This window comes from Macaca fascicularis, chromosome 5 (genome assembly GCF_037993035.2).
Source record: "Macaca fascicularis isolate 582-1 chromosome 5, T2T-MFA8v1.1".
In the NCBI taxonomy this organism is placed as follows: Eukaryota; Metazoa; Chordata; class Mammalia; order Primates; family Cercopithecidae; genus Macaca; species Macaca fascicularis.
The window spans coordinates 174263293-174284384 of NC_088379.1; the positions used below are offsets into that span (position 1 = coordinate 174263293).

Sequence of the window (21092 nt, forward strand, 5' to 3'; positions counted from 1 at the left end):
ATGCACATGCACCCACTAAATCTAAAACAACAACAAGAACTATACATACACACACACACACACACACGCACAAAATGGACCATTATTAAGCCATAAAAAGAATGAAATCATGTTTTTTGCAGTAAGATGGGTAGAACTGGAGGTCATTATCCATATAGAGAAATACATATTGCATGTTTCTCACTCATATGTGGGAATTAAAAAAGTTGATCTCATGGAAGTAGAGAGTAGAATGGTGCTTATCAGAAGCTGGAAACTGTGGTTGGTTAATGCATACAAAATACAGTTAAATAGAATAAAATTCTAGTGTTTAACATAGTACAGTAGGATGACTACAGTTAAAAACAATGAAAAAAAAAGCAAAACTAGTAGAAGAAATAATCAAGCAGAACAAAATGAAATAGACATTAAAAAAACAACAAAAGAAAAGTAGGCATTTTGAAAAGATAAACAAAATTGAAAAACCACTAACTAGACTAAGAGAAAAAGAGTGAAGACCCAAATAAAGAAAATAAAAAACAAAGAGCCATTACAACAAATACTACAGAAATGCAAAGTACCATGTGAAACTATTATGAACAACTATATGTTAACAAACTGGAAAACCTAGAGGTATTGGATAAATTCCTGCACACAGACAACCTCCCAAAATGACTACAATAAATATCGAATTCTTTAATGCCCAGACACCGATGAACATCCATAACATCAAGTCCACCCAGGAAAACATGACCTCACCAAATAACTAAATAAGCTATCAGGGACCAATCCTGGAAAGACAGAGATATATGACCTTTCAGACAGAAAATTCAAAATAGCTGTTTTGAGGAAACTCAATGAAATTCAAAATAACAGAGAAAAAATTCAGAATCTTACCAGATAAATTTAACAAAAAGACTGAAATAATTAAAAAGAATCAAGCAGAAATTCTGGAGCTGAGAAATGCAATTGGCATACTGATGAATGCGAAAGAGTCCTTTAATAGCAGAACATATCAAAAGAATAAAGAATTAGTGAGCTTGAAGACAGGCTGCTTGAAAATACATAGTCAGAGGAGACAAAAAACAATTAAAAGTACATAGTCAGAGGAGACAAAAAACAAAGGAAAAAGAATAAGGAATACCTACAAGATCTAAAAAGTAGACTCAAAAGGGCAAATCTAAGAGTGATTTGTTGTAATGAGGAAGTAGAGAGAAAGACCGGGGTACAAAGTTTATTGAAAGGGATGTCAGAGAACTTCCTGAACCTAGAAAAAGATATCAATATTCAACTACAAGAAGGTTATAGAACACCAAGCATATGTAATCCAAGGAAGACTACCTCAAGACATTTACTAATCAAACTCCAAAAGGTCAAAGATAAAGAAAGGAAAGCAGTAGCTGACTTTTGTGTCTGACAGCAGACTTTTCAGCAAAAACCTTACTGGCCAGGAGAGAGTGACAGGACATATTTAATGTACTGAAAGAAAAAAACTTTTATCCTAACATAGTATAATCCAGAGAAAGTATCCTTCAAACATGCTGAAGAAATAAAGACTTTACCAGACAAACAAAAGCTGAGGGATTTCATCAACACAAGACCTGCCCCATAATAAATGCTAAAAGAAGTTTTTTAATATGAAAGAATAGGATGATAATGAGTAATAAGAAATCATCTGAAGGTGTAAAATTTACTAACAACAGTAAGTATACAGAAAAACACAGAATATTAGAACACTGTAATTGTGGTATGTAAGCTACTCATATCTTGAGTAGAAAGACTAAAAGATGAACTGATTGAAAATAAAAATTATTCACACCTGTAATCCTAGCACTCTGAGAGGCGGAGGTGGGTGGATCACTTGAGGTGAGGAGTTTGAGAACAGCCTGGCCAACATGCTAAAAATACAAAAAAATTAGCCAGGTGTGGTGGCATGCACTTGTAATCCAGGCTACTTGGGAGGCTGAGGCAGGAGAATCACTTGAACCCGAGTGGTGGAGGTTGCAGTAAGCTGAGATCATGCCACTGCACTCCACCTCGGACAACGGAGCGAGACTCTGCCTCAAAAAATAAAATGAAATAAAATAAATAAACATTATGTGGGGTGTGGTGCTTATGCCTGTAATCCTAGAACTTTGGAAGGCTGAGGTGGGAGGATTGCTGGAACCCAGGAGTTTGAAATCAGCCTGGGCAACATGCAACATGAAACCAGCCTGGGCAACAGGCAAAAACCTTTCTCTACAAAAAAATACAAAAAAATTAGCCAGGTATGGTGGCACAGGCCTGTAGTCCCAGCTACTTGGGAGGCTGATGTGAGATCACCTGAGCCCAGGAGGTGGAAGTTGCAGTAAGCTGAGATTGTGCCCCTGCCCTCCAGCCTGGGTGACAGAGTGAGTCCCTGTCTCAAGAAAAAAAAAAAAAAAAAATTAAAACTTTTTGAGAGACAATACAGTAAGATATAAATAGAAACAAAAAGTTCAAAAGTGGGGGACAAAGTTAGAGTTTTTACTAGTTTTTTCTTTGCCTGTTTGGTATCTGTTTTTGCAATCACTGTTGTCATCAGTTTAAAATAATGGGTTATAAGATAGTATTTCTACCTCATAGTACCATCAAAAATAAAAAATCATACAACAGGTAGACAAAAAAATAAAAAGCAAGAAATTAAAACATACCACTAAAGAAAATCACCTTCACTAAAATGAAGATATGAAGGAAGGAAGGAAGAGAAGTCCACAAAACGACCAGAAAACAAACAAAATGGCAGAACCAAGTCTTCACTTGTAATAATCCCATTGAACGTAAATGGAATAAACTCTCTAATCAAAAGACATAGAGTGGCTGAAGAGATTAAAAAAGAAGACTCGACAGGGGTTTCAAGATGGCGGAATAGGAACAGCTCCAGTCTGCAGCCTCCAGCGTGATCCATGCAGAAGACGGGTGATTTCTGCGTTTCCAATTGAGGTACCTGGTTCATCTCAATTGGACAGGTTAGACAGTGGGTGCAGCCCATGGAGGGCGAGCTGAAGCAGGGTGGGGTGTCACCTTACCTGGGAAGCGCCAGGGGTCAGGGGATTTCCCTTTCCTAGCCAAGGGAAACTGTGACAGACTACCTGGGAAAATGGGACACTCCCCACCCAAATACTGCGCTTTTCCCAAGGTCTAAGCAACCGGCAGACTAGGTGATTCTCTCCTGTGCCTGGCTCGGTGGGTCCCACACCCACGGAGCCTTGCTCACTGCTAGTCCAGCAGTCTGAGATCGATCTGCGAGGCAGCAGCATGGCTGGCGGAGGGGCATCCGCCATTGCTGAGGTTTGAGTAGGTAAACAAAGCAGCCGGGAAGCTTGAACTGGGTGGGGCCCACTGCAGCTCAACAAGGCCTACTGCCTCAGTAGTCTCCACCTCTGTGGGCAGGGCATAGCTGAACAAAAGGCAGCTGACAACTTCTGCTGACTTAAACGACCCTGTCTGACAGCTCTGAAGAGAGCAGTGGTTCTCCCAGCATGGTGTTTGAGCTCTGAGAACAGACAGACTGCCTCCTCAACTGGGTCCCTGATGCCCATGTAGCCTAACTGGGAGATACCTCCCAGTAGGGGCCGACTGACACCTCATATAGGTGGCTGCCGCTCTGGGACAAAGCTTCCAGAGGAAGGATCAGGCAGCAGTATTTGCTGTTCTGCCATATTTGCTGTTCTGCAGCCTCCACTGGTGATACCCAGGCAAACAGGGTCTGGAGTGGAACTCCAGCAAACTCCAATAGACCTGCAGCTGAGGGACCTGACTGTTAGAAGCAAAACTAACAAACAGAAAGGAACAGCATCAACATCAACACAAAGGTCATCTACACCAAAACCCCATCTGGAGGTCACCAACATCAAAGACTAAAGGTAGATAAAACCACCAAGATGGGGAGAAACCAAAGAAGAAAAGCTGAAAATTCTAAAAATCAGAGCACCTCTTCTCCTCCAAAGGAACACAGCTACTTGCCAGCAACAGAACAAAGCTGGACGGAGAATGACTTTGACGAGTTGACAGAAGTAGGCTTCAGAAGTCGGTAATAACTAACTTCTCTGAGCTAAAGGAGGATGTCTGAACCCATCACAAGGAAGCTAAAAACCTTGAAAAAAGATTAGACGAATGGCTAACTAGAATAAACAGTGTAGAGAAGACCTTAAATGACCTGATGGAACTGAAAACCATGGCATGAGAACTTCGTGACACATGCACAAGCTTCAATAGCTGATTCGATCAAATGGAAGAAAGGGTATCAGTGATTGAAGATCAAATTAATGAAATAAAGTGATAAGAGAAGTTTAGAGAAAAAAGAGTAAAAAGAAACTAACAAAGCCTCCAAGAAATATGGGACTATGTGAAAAGACCAAACCTAGGTTTGACTGGTGTACCTGAAAGTGATGGAGAGAATGGAACCAAGTTGGAAAACACTCTCCAGGCTATTATCCAGGAGAACTTCCCCAACCTAGCAAGGCAGGCCAACATTCAAATTCAGGAAAAACAGAGAACAAAAACAAAGATACTCCTCTAGAAGAGCAACCCCAAGACACATAATTGTCAGATTCACCAAAGTTGAAATGAAGGAAAAAATGTTAAGGGCAGCCAGAGAGAAAGGTCGGGTTACCCACAAAGGGAAGCCCATCAGACTAACAGTGGATCTCTCGGCAGAAACCCTACATGCCAGAAGAGAGTGGGGGGCCAATACTCAACATTCTTAAAGAAAATAATTTTCAACCCAGAATTTCATATCCAGCCAAATTAAGTTTCATGAGTGAAGAAGAAATAAAATCCTTTACAGGTGAGAAAATGCTGAAGGATTACAAGAGTTCCTGAAGGAAGCACTAAACATGGAAAGGAATAACTGGTACCAGCCACTGCAAAAACAGGCCAAATTGTAAAGACCATTGATGCTATGAAGAAACTGCATCAATTAATGGGCAAAATAAACAGCAAATATCATAATGACAGGATCAAATTCACACATAACAATATTAACCTTAAATATAAATGGGCTAAATGCCCCAATTAAAAGACACAGACTGGCAAATTGGATAAAGAGTCAAGACCCATCAGTGTGCAGTATTTGGGAGACCCATCTCATGTACAGACACACATAGGCTCAAAATAAAGGGATGGAGGAAGATCTATGAAGCAAATGGAAAGCAAAACAAAAACAAAAACAAAAACAAAACAAAACAAAACAAAAAAGCAGGGGTTGCAATCCTAGTCTCTGAAAAAATAGACTTTAAACCAACAAAAATCAAAAGAGACAACGAAGGCCATTCATTACATAATGGTAAAGGGATCAATGCAACAAGAAGAGCCAACTATCCTAAATATATATGCATCCAATACAGGAGCACCCAGATTCTTAAAGCAAGTCCTTAGAGATTCAGACTCCCAAACAATAATAATGGGAGACTTTAACACCCAACTGTCAATATTAGACAGATCAATAAGACAGAAGGTTAACAAGGATATCCAGGATGTGAACTCAGCTCTGCAGCAAGCAGACCTAACAGATGACTTCAGAACTCTCCACCCCAAATCAACAGAATATACATTCTTCTCAGGACCACATGGCCATTATTCTAAAATTGACCACATAATTGGAAGTAAAGCACTCCACAGCAAATGTAAAAGAACAGAAATCACAATAAACTCTCTCTCAGACCACAGTGCAATCAAATTAGAACGCAGGATTAAGAAACTCACTCAAAGCTGCACAACTACATGGAAACTGAACAACTTGCTCCTGAATGACTACTGGGTAAATAACGAAATGAAGGCAGAAATAAAGATGTTCTTTGAAACCAATGAGAAGAAAGACACAACATACCAGAATCCCTGGGACACATTTAAAGCAATGTGTAGAAGGGAAATTTATAGCACTCAATGCACACAAGAGAAAGCAGGAAAGATCTAACATCGACACCCTAACATCACAATTAAAAGAACTACAGAAGCGAGAGCAAACAAATTCAAAAGCTAGCAGAAGGCAAGAAATAACTAAGATCAGAGCAGAACTGAAGGAGATAGACACAAAAACCCTAAAAAAAAATTACTGAATCCAGGAGCTGTTTTTTAAAAAGATCAACAAAATTGATAGACTACTAGCAAGACTAATAAAGAAGAAAAGAGAGAAGAATCAAATAGATGCAACAAAAAAATGATAAAGGGGATATCACCACCGACCCCACAGAAATACAAACTACCATCAAAGAATACTATAAACACCTCTACGCAAACAAACTAGAAAATACAGAAGAAATGGATAAATTCCTGGACACATACTTACATTATTACTACCTGGAGACTTTAACACTATACTCTCCCAAGACTAAACCAGGAAGAAGTTGAATCTCTGAATAGACCAATAAAAGGCTCTGAAATTGAGGCAATAGTTAATAGCCTACCAACCAAAAAAAGTCCAGGGCCAGATGGATTCACAGCCGAATTCTACCAGAGGTACAAAGATTCTTCTGAAACTATTCCACTCAATTGAAAAAGAGGGAATCCTCCCTAACTCATTTTATGAGGCCAACATCGTCCTGATACCAAAGCCTGGCAGAGACACAACCAGATAATTTTAGACCAATATCCCTGATGAACATCGATGCAAAAATCCTCAATAAAATACTGGCAAACCAAATCCAGCAGCACATCCAAAAGCTTATCCACCATGATCAAGTGGGCTTCATCCCTGGGAGGCAAGGCTGGTTCAAAACACATAAATCAATAAACGTAAGCCATCACATAAACAGAACCAACGACAAAAGCCACATAATTATCTCAATAGATGCAGAAAAGGCCTTCGACAAAATGCAACAGCCCTTCATGCTAAAAACTCTCAATAAACTAGGTATTGATGGAACATATCTCAAAATAATAAGAGCTATTTATGACAAACCCACAGCCAGTATCATACTGAATGGGCAAAAACTGGAAGCATTCCCTTTGAAAACCTGCACAAGACAAGGATGCCCTCTCTCACCACTCCTATTTAACATAGTGTTGGAAGTTCTGGCCAGGGCAATCAGGCAAGAGAAAGAAATAAAGAGTATTCAATTAGGAAATGAGGAAGTCAAATTGTCCCTGTTTGCAGATGACATGATTGTATATATAGAAAACCCCATCGTCTCGGCCCAAAATCTCCTTAAGCTGATAAGCAACTTCAGCAAAGTCTCAGGATACAAAATCCATGCGCAAAAATCACAAGCATTCCTATACACCATTAATAGACATACAGAGAGCCAAACCATGAATGAACTCCCATTCACAATTGCTGCAAAAGAATACCTAGGAATCCAGCTTACAAGGGATGTGAAGGACCTCGTCAAGGAGAACTACAAACCACTGCTCAATGAAATAAAAGAGGACACAAATAAATGGAAGAATATTCCATGCTCATGGATGGGAAGAATCAATATCGTGAAAATGGACATGCTGCCCAAAGTAATTAATAGATTCAATGACTGTCTTCACAGAATTGGAAAAAACTACTTTAAAGTTCATATGGAACCAAAAAAGAGCCTGCATTGCCAAGACAATCCTAAGCCAAAAGAACAAAAGCTGGAGGCATCACGCTACCTGACTTCAAACTATACTACAAGGTTGGGAACAAGCCCCCCAAAATCTGGCCATAAACTGGCCCCAAAACTGGCCATAAACAAAATCTCTGCAGCACTGTGACATGTTCATAATGGCCATACCACACATGCTGGAAGGCTGTGGGTTTACCTGAACGAGAGCAAGGAACACCTGGCCCACCCAGGGCGGAAAACCGCTTAAAGGCATTCTTAAGCCACAAACAATAGCATGAGTGATCTGTGCCTTAAGGACATGTTCCTGCTGCAGTTAACTAGCCCCACCTATTTCCTTAATTCAGCCCATACCTTCCTTTCTCATAAAGGATACTTTTGGTTAATTTAATATCTATAGAAACAATGCTAATGACTGGTTTGCTGTTAATAAATACGTGGGTAAATCTCTGTTTGGGGCTTTCAACTCTGAAGGCTGTGAGACCCCTGATTTCCCACTTCACACCTCTATATTTCTGTGTGTGTGTCTTTAATTCCTCTAGCACTGCTGGGTTAGGGTCTCCCCGACCGAGCTGGTCTCGGCACTACAAGGCTACAGTAACCGAAACAGCATGATACTGGTACCAAAACAGAGATATAGACCAATGGAACAGAACAGAGGCCTCAGAAATAACGCCACAAATCTACAACCATCTGATCTTTGACAAACCTGACAAAAACAAGAAATGGGGAAAGGATTCCCTATTTAATAAATGGTGCTGGGAAAACTGGCTAGCCATATGTAGAAAGCTAAAACTGGATCCCTGCCTTATACCTTATACAAAAATTAATTCAAGATGGATTAGACTTAAATGTTAGACCTAAAACCATAGAAACCTTAGAAGAAAATCTAGGCAATACCATTTAGGCCATAGGCATGGGCAAGGACTTCATGACTAAAACAGCAAAAGCAATGGCAACAAAAGGAAAATAGACAAATGGGATCTAATGAAACTAAAGAGCTTCTGCACAGCAAAAGAAACTATCATCAGAGTGAACAGTTAACCTGCAGAATGGGAGAAAAGTTTTGCAATCTACCATCTGACAAAGGGCTAATATTCAGAATCTATAAAAAACTTAAACAAATTTACAAGAAAAAAACAATTCCATTAAAAGGTGGGCAAAGGATATGAACAGACACTTCTCAAAAGAAGACATTTATGCGGCCAACAAACATGAAAAAATGCTCATCATCACTGGTCATTAGGGAAATGCAAATCAAAACTACAATGAGATATCATCTCACGCCAGTTAGAATGGCGATCATTAAAAAGTCAGGAAACAACAGGTGCTGGAGAGGATGTGGAGAAATAGGAACACTTTTACACTGTTGGTAGAAGTGTAAATTGGTTCAACCATTGTGGAGGACAGTGTGGTGATTCCTCAAGGATCTAGAACTAGAATTATCATTTGACCCAGCAATCCCATTACTGCGTATACCCAAAGGATTATAAATCATGCTACCTTAAAGACACATGCACATGTATGTTTATTGCAGCACTATTCACAATGGCAAAGACTTGGAACCAACCCAAATGCCATCAATGATAGACTGGATTAAGAAAATGTGGCACATATACACCATGGAATACTATGCAGCCATAAAAAAGGATGAGTTCATATCCTTTGCAGGGACATGGATGAAGCTGGAAACCACCATTCTCAGCAAGCTATCACAAGGACAGAAAACCAAACACTGTATGTTCTCACTCATAGGTGGGAATTGAACAATGAGATCACTTTGACACAGGGCAGGGAACATCACACACTGGGGCATGTCAGGGGCTTGGGGTCTGGAGGAGGGATAGCATTACAAGAAATACCTAATGTAAATGATGAGTTGATGGGTGCAGCAAACCAACATGGCACATGTATACCTATATATCAAACCTGCACGTTGTGCACATGTACCCTAGAACTTAAAGTATAATCAAAAAAAAAAAAAAAAAAAAAAAAAAAAAAAAAGAAGACTCAATGAACAGTTGCCTTCAAGAAACAGACTTCACCTATAGAGACACACACAGGCCAAAAATAAACGGATGAATAAAGATATTCTATGCCAACAGAAACCAAAAAAGAGCAGAAGTAGCTATGCTTACATGAGACAAGAACTATAAAAAGATACAAATAAGGTCAAGAGATCAATTCAGCAAGAGGATATAACAGTTATAAATATATATGCATCCAATACTGGAGTACCCATATATGTACAGGAAATATTATTAGAGCCAAAGTGAGAGATAGCCCCCAATATAATAATACCTGGAGACTTTAACACTATACTCTCAGCATTGAACAGATCATCCAGACAGAAAATCGACATAGAAACATCAAACTTAGCTGACTCTAGAAGCACTGCCTAGGGGTCATCACAGCTCTGCAAGGAGCAGCAAAAGAAAAATAAAAAAAAGAAAAGAAACATCAGACTTCATCTGTATTGTAGACCAAATGGACCTAATCGACATCTACAGAACATTTCATCCAACAGTTGCAGAATACGGCTTCTTCTCCTCAGTACATGAATCATTCTCAAGGATAGAACACACATTACGTCACAAAACCAGTTTTAAAACATTCAAAAAACCGGAAATTATACCAAGTTTCTTCTCTGACCACAATGGAATAAAACTAGACATCAATAACAAGAGGAAGTTTTGGAAACTATACAAACAGATGGAAATTAAACAACATGCTTCTAAATAAACAGTGGGTCAATGAAGAAATTAAGAAAGAAATTGAAAAAATTTTGAAACAAATGATAATGGAAACACAATATACCAATACCTCTGGGATATAGCAAAAGCAGTACTAAGATGGAAGTTTATTGGTCGTTACATCAAAAAAGAGGAAAAACTTCAAGTAAACAATCTAATAATGCATCTTAAAGAACTATACAAGCAAGAGCAAAGTAAGCCCAAAAGTAGTAGAAGAAAATAAGTAATAAAGATGAGTGCAGAAATAAATAAAATAGAAACAAAGAATACAAAAGATCAATGAAATCAAAAGATGGCTTTTTGAAAAGATGAATGAAATCAACAAACCTTTATCCAGACTAAGAAAAAGAGAGAAGACCCAAGCAAACAAAATCAGAGATGAAAAAGAGGGAATTATAATACAACTGATACTACAGAAATTAAAAAGATCTTTAGAAGCTACCAAGAGCAGCTGTATTTCAATAGACTGGAAAACTTAGAAGAAACAGATAAATTTCTAGACACATACAACCGTTTGGAGGTTCCTCCAGAAACTAAAAATATAGCTACCATGTGATCCAGCAATCCCACTGCTGGGTATATGCCCAAAAGAAAGGAAATCAGTGTATCAAACAGATATCTGTAGTCCCATGTCTACTGCAGCACTATTCACAACAGCCAAGATTTAGAAGCAACCTAAATGTCCATCAACAGTTGAGTGGATAAAGAAAATGTGGGATATATACACAATGGAGTACTATTCAGCCACAAAAAAAGAATGAGATCCTGTCAGTTTCATGTATGGAACTGGAGGTCATTATATTAAGTGATATAAGCCAGGCACAGAAAGACAAATCTCACATGTTCTCACTTATTTGTGGGAGTTAACAATCAAAAAAACTGAACTCATGGTGATAAAAGAGAGCAGAACGGTAGTTACTAGAGGCTGGGAAGGGTGGTGATGGTGGGTGGTGGGGGATGGTTAATGAGTACAAAAATACAGTTAGACAGAATGTATATGATCCAGTATTTGATAGCACAACTAGGTGACTAGAGTTAAGTCAAGAATAACATATTGTGCATTTAAAAATAACTAAAATAATAGAACTGGACTGTTTGCAATACAAAGAAAGGATAAATGCTTTAGGTGCCCCATTTACCCTAATGTGATTACTGTGCATGTACGCAATAAATATATACACCTACTATGTACCCACAATAGTTAATAATAAAACATTAAGAAAAAGGAGGAATTGACAGAGAGGAAAGGCAAAGAAGACCCAAAATATACAATGTGGAAATTCCCAAAGACTGAAGAAAAAGAACAGAATACTAGACGCCGGGTATTGGTGGCACATGCCTATAATCCCAGCAGTTCGGAGGCTGAGGCAGGAGGATCACTTGAGGCCATGAGTTCAAGACCAGCCTGGGAAACATAGCAAGCCTCCATTGCTGTTAGAAAAAAGAAAGACAGGGAGAAAGGGAGAAAAGGAGAAAGAGAAAAAGGGCGGGGCAGGGGGAGAGAGAAGGAAGGAAGGAAGGAAGGAAAGAAGGAAGGAGAGAAAGAATGGGGGAGGGGAGAAGGAGGGGAGAAGGAGGGGAGAAGGAGGGGAGAAGGAGGGGAGAGGGAGGGGAGACGGAGGGGAGAGGAGGGGAGAGGAGGGAAGAGGGAGGGGAGAGGAGGGAAGAGGAAGGGGAGAGGAGGGGGAGGAGGGGAGAGGGAAGGGAGGGGAGAGGGAGGGGAGGGGAGAGGGAGAGGGAGGGGAGGGGAGACGGAGGGGAGAGGGAGGGGAGAGGGAGGGGAGGGGAGGGAAGAATGCAGGCAATAATTCAAGAGTACTTTCCTAAAATTGAGAGGATAAAAAAAGACTCCTAAAACCCAGAAAGGAAAAAAAAGACTGGAAGCTACATATTAAAAAGATACACTATGATGAGGACTTACAAAACTGATGAAAAAATTAAAGAACAATAGAGATATTTCAAACTTGTGGACAGGAAGCTTCAATATCATTAAGATGTCAGTTTTTTTCCAACTTGATCTTTGGATTTAATATAATCCCAGCCAACCCAGCAAGCTCTTTTGTGGATACAAACATAATAACTCTAAAGTTTATATAGATATCCAAAAGACCCAGAATAGCCAATAAATAATTGAAGGAGAACAAAGTTGGGGGACTGACACTATGTGGCTTCAAGAAACACCATAAAGCTACAGTAATCAGGATATTGGGGCACTGGCAAAAGAACAGAAAAAAAGTTGAACGGAATAGATAGTTCAGAAATGGCCCTGTACAAATATAGTCAACTGATCTTTGGCAAAGGAGCAAAGATAATTCATCGAAGAAGGAATAGTTTTTACAATAAGTGGTGCTAAAAAAAACGCTGTACATCTACTTATGAAAAAAATGTATCTAGACACAGACCTTATAACTCTTCAAAAATATTTACTCCAAAATAAATCACACAACTAAATGTAAAATGCAAAACTAGGCCGGTTGCAGTGGCTCACACCAGTAATCCCAGCACGTTGGGAGGCCGAAGTGGACGGTTCACTTGACCTCAGAAGTTTGAGACCAGCCTAGGCAACATGGCGAAACCCCATCTCTACAAAAAACACAAAAATTAGCCAGGCACAATGGAAAAAAAGGATGCACACTGGTGGTCCTAGATACTTGGGGGTTTGAGGTGGGAGGATCACATGGGCAAGCCCTGTCACTACTAAAAATACAAAAATTAGCCAGGCATGGTGGTGCATACCTGTAGTCCTAGCTATTCAGGAGGTTAAGGTGGAAGGATCACCTGGGCCCAGGGAGGTTGAGGCTGCAGTGAGCCATGTTGCAACACTGCACTCCAGCCTGGGCAACAGAGTGAGACCCCAACTAAAAAAAAAAAAGAAAAAAAAAAAAAAGACAATGTCAAGAGAACATGAAGACAAGCCACAGACTAGGAGAAAAATATAGGCTGACTATCTCTAATCCAAAATGCTCCAAAATATGAACCTTTGGAACATTGTTATGATGCCCAAAGGAATGTTCATTGGAGCATTTCAGATTTTGGATTTTTGGATTAGAGATACTCAACTGCTATAATGCAAATAGTCCAAAATCTGATAAAAACCCAATCCAAAACAGTTCTGATCCCAAGCATTTCAGAGAAGAGATACTCAATCCATATTTGCAAAAGACATATTTGATAAAGGACCATTAACCAAAATATACAAAGAATTCTTAAACTCAACAATAAGAAAATAAAGTACCCAATTTAAGAATGGGTGAAAGATCTCAACAGGCATCTCACTAAGGTATACAGGTGGCAAAGCAGTATATAGTAGGAAGCATATGAAAAGAGGTTCAACATCATACGTCATTTGGACATTGCAAATAACAACAACAAGATACCACTACACAGCAATTAAAATAACTAAAATCCAAAACACTGATAAAACCAAATGCTGGAGAGGACGTGGAGTAACAGGAACTCTCATTCATTCACTGCAAAATGGTACAGATACTTTAGGAGACTGGTGGTTTCTTACAAAACTAAATGTACTCTTACTAGACAATCCAGCAACTGTATTCCTCTGTATTCACCCAAATGAACTGAAAACTTATGTCCACACAAAAACCTGCTTATATATATCATCTTTATTCATAATTGCTATCACTTGGAAGCAATCACGATGTCTTTCAGTACATCTTGAAAGTGAATAAATAAACCGTAGCATATCCATACAATGTAATATTATGCGCTAAAAAGTAATGAGTTATTGAGACACAAAAAGATTACAGAGGAACCTTAAGTGTACATTACTAAGTGAAACCATCCAATCTGAAAAGAGTACATACTGTATGAGTCCATTTAGATGACAGTCTGGAAAAGACAAAACTATGGAGATAGTAAAATAATCAGTGGTTGCCAGGGTTTGGAAGAAAGGGAGATATAATATAAGCAGAGGCCAGGCGCAGTGGCTCAAGCCTGTAATCTCACCACTTTGGGAGGCTGAGGTGGGCGGATCACGAGGTCAGGAGATTGAGACCATTCTGGCTAACATGGTGAAACCCCGTCTCTACTAAAAATATAAAAAAAAAAAATTAGCCGGGCGTGGTGGCGGGCACCTGTAGTCCCAGTTACTTGGGAGGCTGAGGCAGGAGAATGGTGTGAACCCGGGAGGCGGAGCTTGCAGTGAGCAGAGATCACGCCACTGCACTCCAGCCTGGGTGACAGAGTGAGACTACGTCTCAAAAAAAAAATTATATATATATATAATTATATATTATATATAATTTTTATATATATTATATATATATATATATAAGCAGAGCACAGGGGATTCTTGGGGCAGCAAATTATTGTGTAATAATGGTGGTTACATAGCATTATACATTTGTCAAAACCCAGAAAAATTAAAGCACCAAGAGTAAATTTTTTTTTTTTTTTTTTTTGAGACGGAGTCTTGCTCTGCTGCCCAGGCTGGAGTGCAGTGGCCGGATCTCAGCTCACTGCAAGCTCCGCCTCCCAGGTTTACGCCATTCTCCTGCCTCAGCCTCCCCAGTAGCTGGGACTACAGGCGCCCGCCACCTCGCCCGGCTAGTTTTTTGTATTTTTTAGTAGAGACGGGGTTTCACCATGTTAGCCAGGATGGTCTCGATCTCCCGACCTCGTGATCCGCCCGTCTCAGCCTCCCAAAGTGCTGGGATTACAGGCTTGAGCCACCGCGCCCGGCCAAGAGTAAATTTTAATATAAACTATACACTTTGGTGATAATGATGTGTCAATATTGGTCTATTGATTAAAACAAATGTACCTCTCTAGGGTGGGCTATTGATGGTGGGGGGGAGGCTGTGTGTGTACGGGGGAAGGGCATATACAGGAACTCTCTGTACTTTTCACTCAATTTTGCTATGTGTATTAGTCCGTTTTCATGCTGTTGATAAAGACATGCCTGAGGCTGGGAAATTTATAAAAGAAAGAGGTACAACTGAACTCACAGTTCCACGTGGCTAGGGAGGCCTCTCAATCATGGCGGAAGGCAAGGAGGAGCAAGTCACATCTTACATGGATGGTGGCAGGCAAAAAAAAAAAAAAGAGAGAGCTTGTGCACAGAACCTCTCAGTTTTAAAAAACCATCAGATCTCACTGAGATCCATTCACTATCATGAGAATAGCATGGGAAAGACCTGCCCCCCTAATTCAGGCATCTCCCACCAGGTACCTCTCACAACACATGGGAATCATGGGAGCTACAAGATGAGATTTGGATGGGGATAAAGAGCCAAACCATATCACTATGAATCCAAAACTCCTCTAAGAAAAGGTCTATTAAAAAAAAAAAAAAAAAAAAAGACACACTATGTACTGTACTAGAAAAATAAACTCAATGCCAAACTATATTTTAAGAAAATGACTGGACTTTAAGTAAAAAGAAAGATACACTTTGAGCATCCAAGCAAAAAGACCAAATCACTTATAAGGTAAAGAAAATAAAACTGCCATCAGACTTTCTGCAGCAATGTTTTATGCCAGAACATAATTAAATTATATATTAAAGACAGTCAAGGAAAAACAGTAAGCCAAGGATTTTATGTGTGGCCAAATCAACCCTCACAAATACAGTCATAAGACAAACTATTATGAAAATGGAAAATCTGTGAGTGTAGTGTTCACACAAGTTCTTCCTAAGGAATCTATTACAAAAAGAGTTTCAAGCAATCAGAATGACTAAAGAGACACTGACATAAGAATTGGAAGACTAAAATAAAGAACACCAAGGATCTTTTATGTTTCTCATTTAATACACAAAACAAGCCTTGATAGTAGTGTTTCCATTCTACACATGGAGGAAATGAATGCCACAGTCAGAGGAACTTATCCATGGTTGCTGAGCAAGTAATGAAGCCAGGATTGGAAACAAAGCCCATTCTCTTTCCACCACATTATCCCCACATACACGAGCTAAACCCTTGTCTCTGCATATACTAGAATAGCATATTGCCTGGAATTTCGTTCTCCCCATTATCTACTTAATGATTTATTTGAAAAAAAAAAATCTTTGATACACCCAAAAATCACTTACTCCCTGTGGCTTTCCCTTATCCAAAAGGGCCATATATATTGTCATCAATAAAATCGTATGGTACTGAAAAGAAAAGCCACCTCATCTGTGGCCCCAAAATCGCTTATTGTCTTGTGGCTTTCCCTTATCCAAAAGGGCCATATGTATTATCATTAATAAAGGCATATAGTACTGATAAAGTAAAGCCACTTCAGCTGTGGCCCCAGAACATTTCACATATAACATCTGTAACACAGATTTTGCCACATGTGCTTTCGATGATGGTAAAAACTGTCACTTCTTTGGCTTAAAATCCCAATACAGAGCATATTCTTCCCAGTAAATGTATTTGGGAGAAAAAGAAGAGGGCAGATAACAAGTCTGGGATATCTTTCTTGACTATACAAGATAAAGTTAATTACTTAAATATCTCTGCATTAATCTGAACTCTTTGGGTACTTTTTATTCTTGTCCTTTTCACGCAATGTTATTATTTGTTTTCATTTTTGTCTGTCCTCTGAGAGCAAGAATGATCTTTTTTTTCCTTTATAGCTTACCATCTAACATAAAATAGTGAACACAACTAAGAAGTGTTCAAAAAATGGTGATTGAATAAAGAGAAATCATAAAATAAGTTATTTCTCTGTTCCAATTCTGTGCAGATGGACTATGATGAATATGAAGAATAAAAGCCCAATTTTTATGTGGTTTAAGTATTACTGTATACCAAATTGCATATATTTAAGCAACAGAATTTTACATCAGAGGAATCAGAATCTAATATTTTAAAAGTAATAGTGTTAATGAGCATCAGCGTATTATAGAACTTTTAGACTACAAAAAAATCTGAATTTTTTTCCTCATTTTTTTCCAGAGAGTTTTGCACTGCAGGGTAAAATTATTATAATTATTTTAAAAAATGTTAGAGCCTGAAGGCATTTTTGTCTTGAATAAAGCCTGGAACATTTCAAAACAGGCTCAGAGTAAGTTACTAGTATTTTTAATTAGTATTTGGCATACAACTGCACAATTTCCTTATACGAGAGTGTGAACAAATTAATTACAAACATACACACTTTTTGCCTTTTTTGCAGATGACTGTATTTCTCAATTCAAATTGTTTTCTCCCTTTAATATTAAAGAAAATAACAGAATTATTAGCAGCCTACTTTTGCCACTTCAGTAACACATGTATAGGTTCATTTCACTGGCTAATTCTCAGCATCTGGCTAATTCCATTATTGAACATATCAACAGTGTCATCTCCTAGGTTATTTTTCCAACAGCTCTGGATTTGAGGTTCACTCGAAGCTTTTTAAGGGGAGACAGACAACAAGAGTGAGAGAGACAGAGAAGGAAAGAGAGCACAAAAGTGCAACACACATCCCTGCCTAGACACAACTTCTAAAAAGAGGAAAAGTACACTCCACTTCCTCAACATTTAAACCAGCTGTTTAATCTGAAAACACCTGTTTCATACATAGACACTCTTCTTGATGCATAGCTGTAATACCAAAGGCCACAAAACTGATGGATCAGGAATATTTCCTCCTGCCTCATGACAAGTCTCCTTCCCCAGTCCTATAATTAATAATGTCTGTCACACCTACTGAAATACCTTTTTGAATCCATATCAAAACAGATATACTTAATCTCAATGCATTTCTCCTATATCTGTTTTCATGTAAAACATCATTCTGACTTTTCCAACTCCACCCAAAAACACTTCCTCTTCCTTTTAGATCCCATCCAGGTCTATCAGGTCAAAACTCAAGACTACCATTTGGACAGTACCCCTAGAAAATACAATCATTCTCAATCTAATTAAAAAATCATTATAATGGAAAGATAATTAAAAATAATTCACTTAAAATGGAAACATCTTAAAACACATAATTAGATTTTTAATAATATTATTTCTAGTGTAGAAAAACTACTAGTTTCTCCTTACCACTTCTAATAGTTGTATTTTCTAATAGTTCTGTCTGAAGTTGTAGTTCAGCTTCTCCAAGTATCTTCAGAACAGAATCTGTCGGACTTTTCCCCCAGGCTCTTCTTGGAGATCCATTAGGATCTAATTTAATAACTTCTCCCACTGTATGTCCTATAAGAAAAAGATACAAAGAAACAATTTTCAGTAACAGTATAATAATACTGCATGGTGAGGCAGATTTTGGGTCTCTTATCCAATTGAGTGGTTCATGAGAAAAAAAGGTTATATCACAAAGACTTTCAGGGAAAGAATGATGAATAATGGCGAGAACAGAAGCAAATGAAACTAGCAATAAAAATATATCTATAATTGCCTTTTAGAATATGAATTAAATTCTAGTTTTGGGGAATATAAAAATAGAAAAAAAACATAAATTAATACAGGCTGAGTATCTCTTACCTGAAATGCTTTGGACCAGAAGTGTTTTAAATTCTGATTTTTTTTCAGACTTTGAAATATGTGCATATACATAATCTTGTTGATGGGACCAAAGTCTAAACATGAAATTCATTTGTTTGTTTTTTAAGAGATAGAGTCTCACTATGTTGCCTAGGCTAGTCTTGGACTCCTGGGCTCAAGTGATCCTCCCACCTTGGCTTCCCTAAGTGCTGGGATTATAGGTGTGAACCACCATACCTGGCCTCATTTATGTTTTACATCCATCTTATACACATAGACTAGAGGTAATTTTATATAATACTTTAAATAATTTTGTGAATAAAACAAAGTTTGTATACACAGAATCATCAGAAAGCAATAGTGTCACTGAATTGGTCACCCATGTGGGCCCTCTGTGGTTGCCTGGCATCACCATCATTCCTGACTGTGAGTTTATATGCTGCTAATAAGCAATCATTTTCTTACACTTGTTCATACAGAAATACTTCATAGCTAAAAAAATAGAGACATACATTTTGGTGAAAAACTGTGTTTAAGATAACTAAGCAGCACAGTATTATCACCAGAATACCTGTGAGCTGTTAAGAAACAGCAGGCTTTTAGTCTCCACCCATGAAACTGGATTTTGATTAAAAGGTTACTCTATACTGTCTTTCATTTTACTGGCAAAAAGAAATATCAGAAGCAGCTGAGGGATCAGAAAGGGATCTGAAGGAATGAGAAGGTATTCTATCATATTGCCTTTTTAAATGGCTGGAGGGTCTTTTTGTCCTTGGGGATGCTAAATAAACCATGTGTTGTGTACCTGCACTTTGATTTTGACACATCACATGGGGTCACATGTGGGGGTGTCACACTGGTACTCAAAAGTTTCAGATTTGGGGGCATTTTGGATTTCAGATTTTGGATTAGGAATGCTCCACCTTTATTATATTTCTATAAAATCTTTATGTGAAAAAATAGAAAAAACTAAGATAAGTGAATAACAATTGGGGGAATATAAAAATAGAAGAAACAGAAATCAGTATTTCATTTCTATACATTTAACAAAAAAAAGAAAACAAATCTTAAAACAAACACACATACGGTTTAAAAAATAGGGAAAAGTATTTCTAAGAAAATTTGTCCTGCTTTATTTATCATAAGTAGGCAAATAACTGCTACTTCCCTATTGACAATAATAATTTGGGGTAAACCATTTTAATAAAATGTATCAAAGCAAAATATAAAAATTACATACTGAAGTTCGAGTATTTAGAATATTTGGTAATAATATATGAAGTATATAGGTACCTAGTAGTAACATACAGAATATAATATTATATATTATGAGGCATAAGGTATATAGACATTCAATGGTAACCTAATACATTTTGATACAGTTAATGTACCAGTTCCATGAAAGTACATGCAAATCAGCAGATAATAATTAGTTTTGTACAGCCAAAATGATTACCAAGAGGAATTTCTTAAAGGATGGTGAAAATAGAGTAGAGAACTCAGATATAGACCCATAACTTACAATCACTGATGTTTGACAAATGTGCCAAAGCAATTGAAAAGGGGGAAAAGTTCTAACAAACAAAACTGGGATAACTAAATGTCCATAAGAGAAACCCTCCTGTCCACCCCTCCACTGGAATTTAACCCCTTCAACGCAGGCAGCGAAAACAGAGGTGGAGTCAATGGTCTCTCTGAGCTGAGGAGGAGGTGGAAGTGGGAGTCTAGGGAGGCCAAAGTGGCTAGTGTTTGCAAGATAAGAGTACTGAAGAGTAGTAAGTTTCACAGAGAGAGAACTCAGGAAAATTGTAAAAAGCCCCTTTGAGTCTAAGACCTGAGTACTGATCAGCATATCAGTACATAATGTGTAAAGAAATTTTAGAGAAAGTTTAGAGAAAAGACCACTCAAAAGAAGCAGAGGTAACAATACTTTGAGTTCACACAGCGCCAGAAAGAGTTCCTATTCCCATAAGCCAAAAAAAATTGATTTATAATTCACAAGGTACAAGGCAGATTATTCAGAAAGGTTGTTGATGCAGAAAAGGTAAAAGATTAGCCATATGCTAATGCATAGTAATACTAATAAATACTAATAATATAGATTGCTGCTCTGTTCCAGCTAACAAAGCTTAAAAGCAAGACTTGAAAGAGCCAAGCTATGCACAGGTAACTAAATTGTGTCCAAGAATAAAGGTCAAGAATATTTATAGAAATATAAAAATACATAGCACAAATATTAAAATTCACAACGTTTGGCCGCCCCCAAAAAATTATCAAGCATGTACAGAAACAGAATATTAACTATAAAAAAAGGAGGAAAAAAATCACTGAATCCAATCCAACCCCATAATTACAGAGATAATGTAACTCGTAGACAATGATATTTA

The 21092-nt window shown here is 38.1% G+C and overlaps 1 protein-coding gene across 8 annotated transcripts in view; it reads right to left on the reverse strand.

Moving 5' to 3' along the window:
- The window catches only part of NEK1 (NIMA related kinase 1), a 198792-nt gene that overhangs the window by 51664 nt on the left and 126036 nt on the right, over positions 1–21092 (reverse strand). For all 8 annotated transcript variants that reach the window (XM_074040755.1, XM_005556282.4, XM_074040756.1 and 5 more), the window contains one exon: positions 18265–18417. In XM_074040755.1, coding sequence (XP_073896856.1) covers positions 18265–18417 — 153 coding nt within the window. The remainder of the gene's footprint in view (positions 1–18264; positions 18418–21092) is intronic.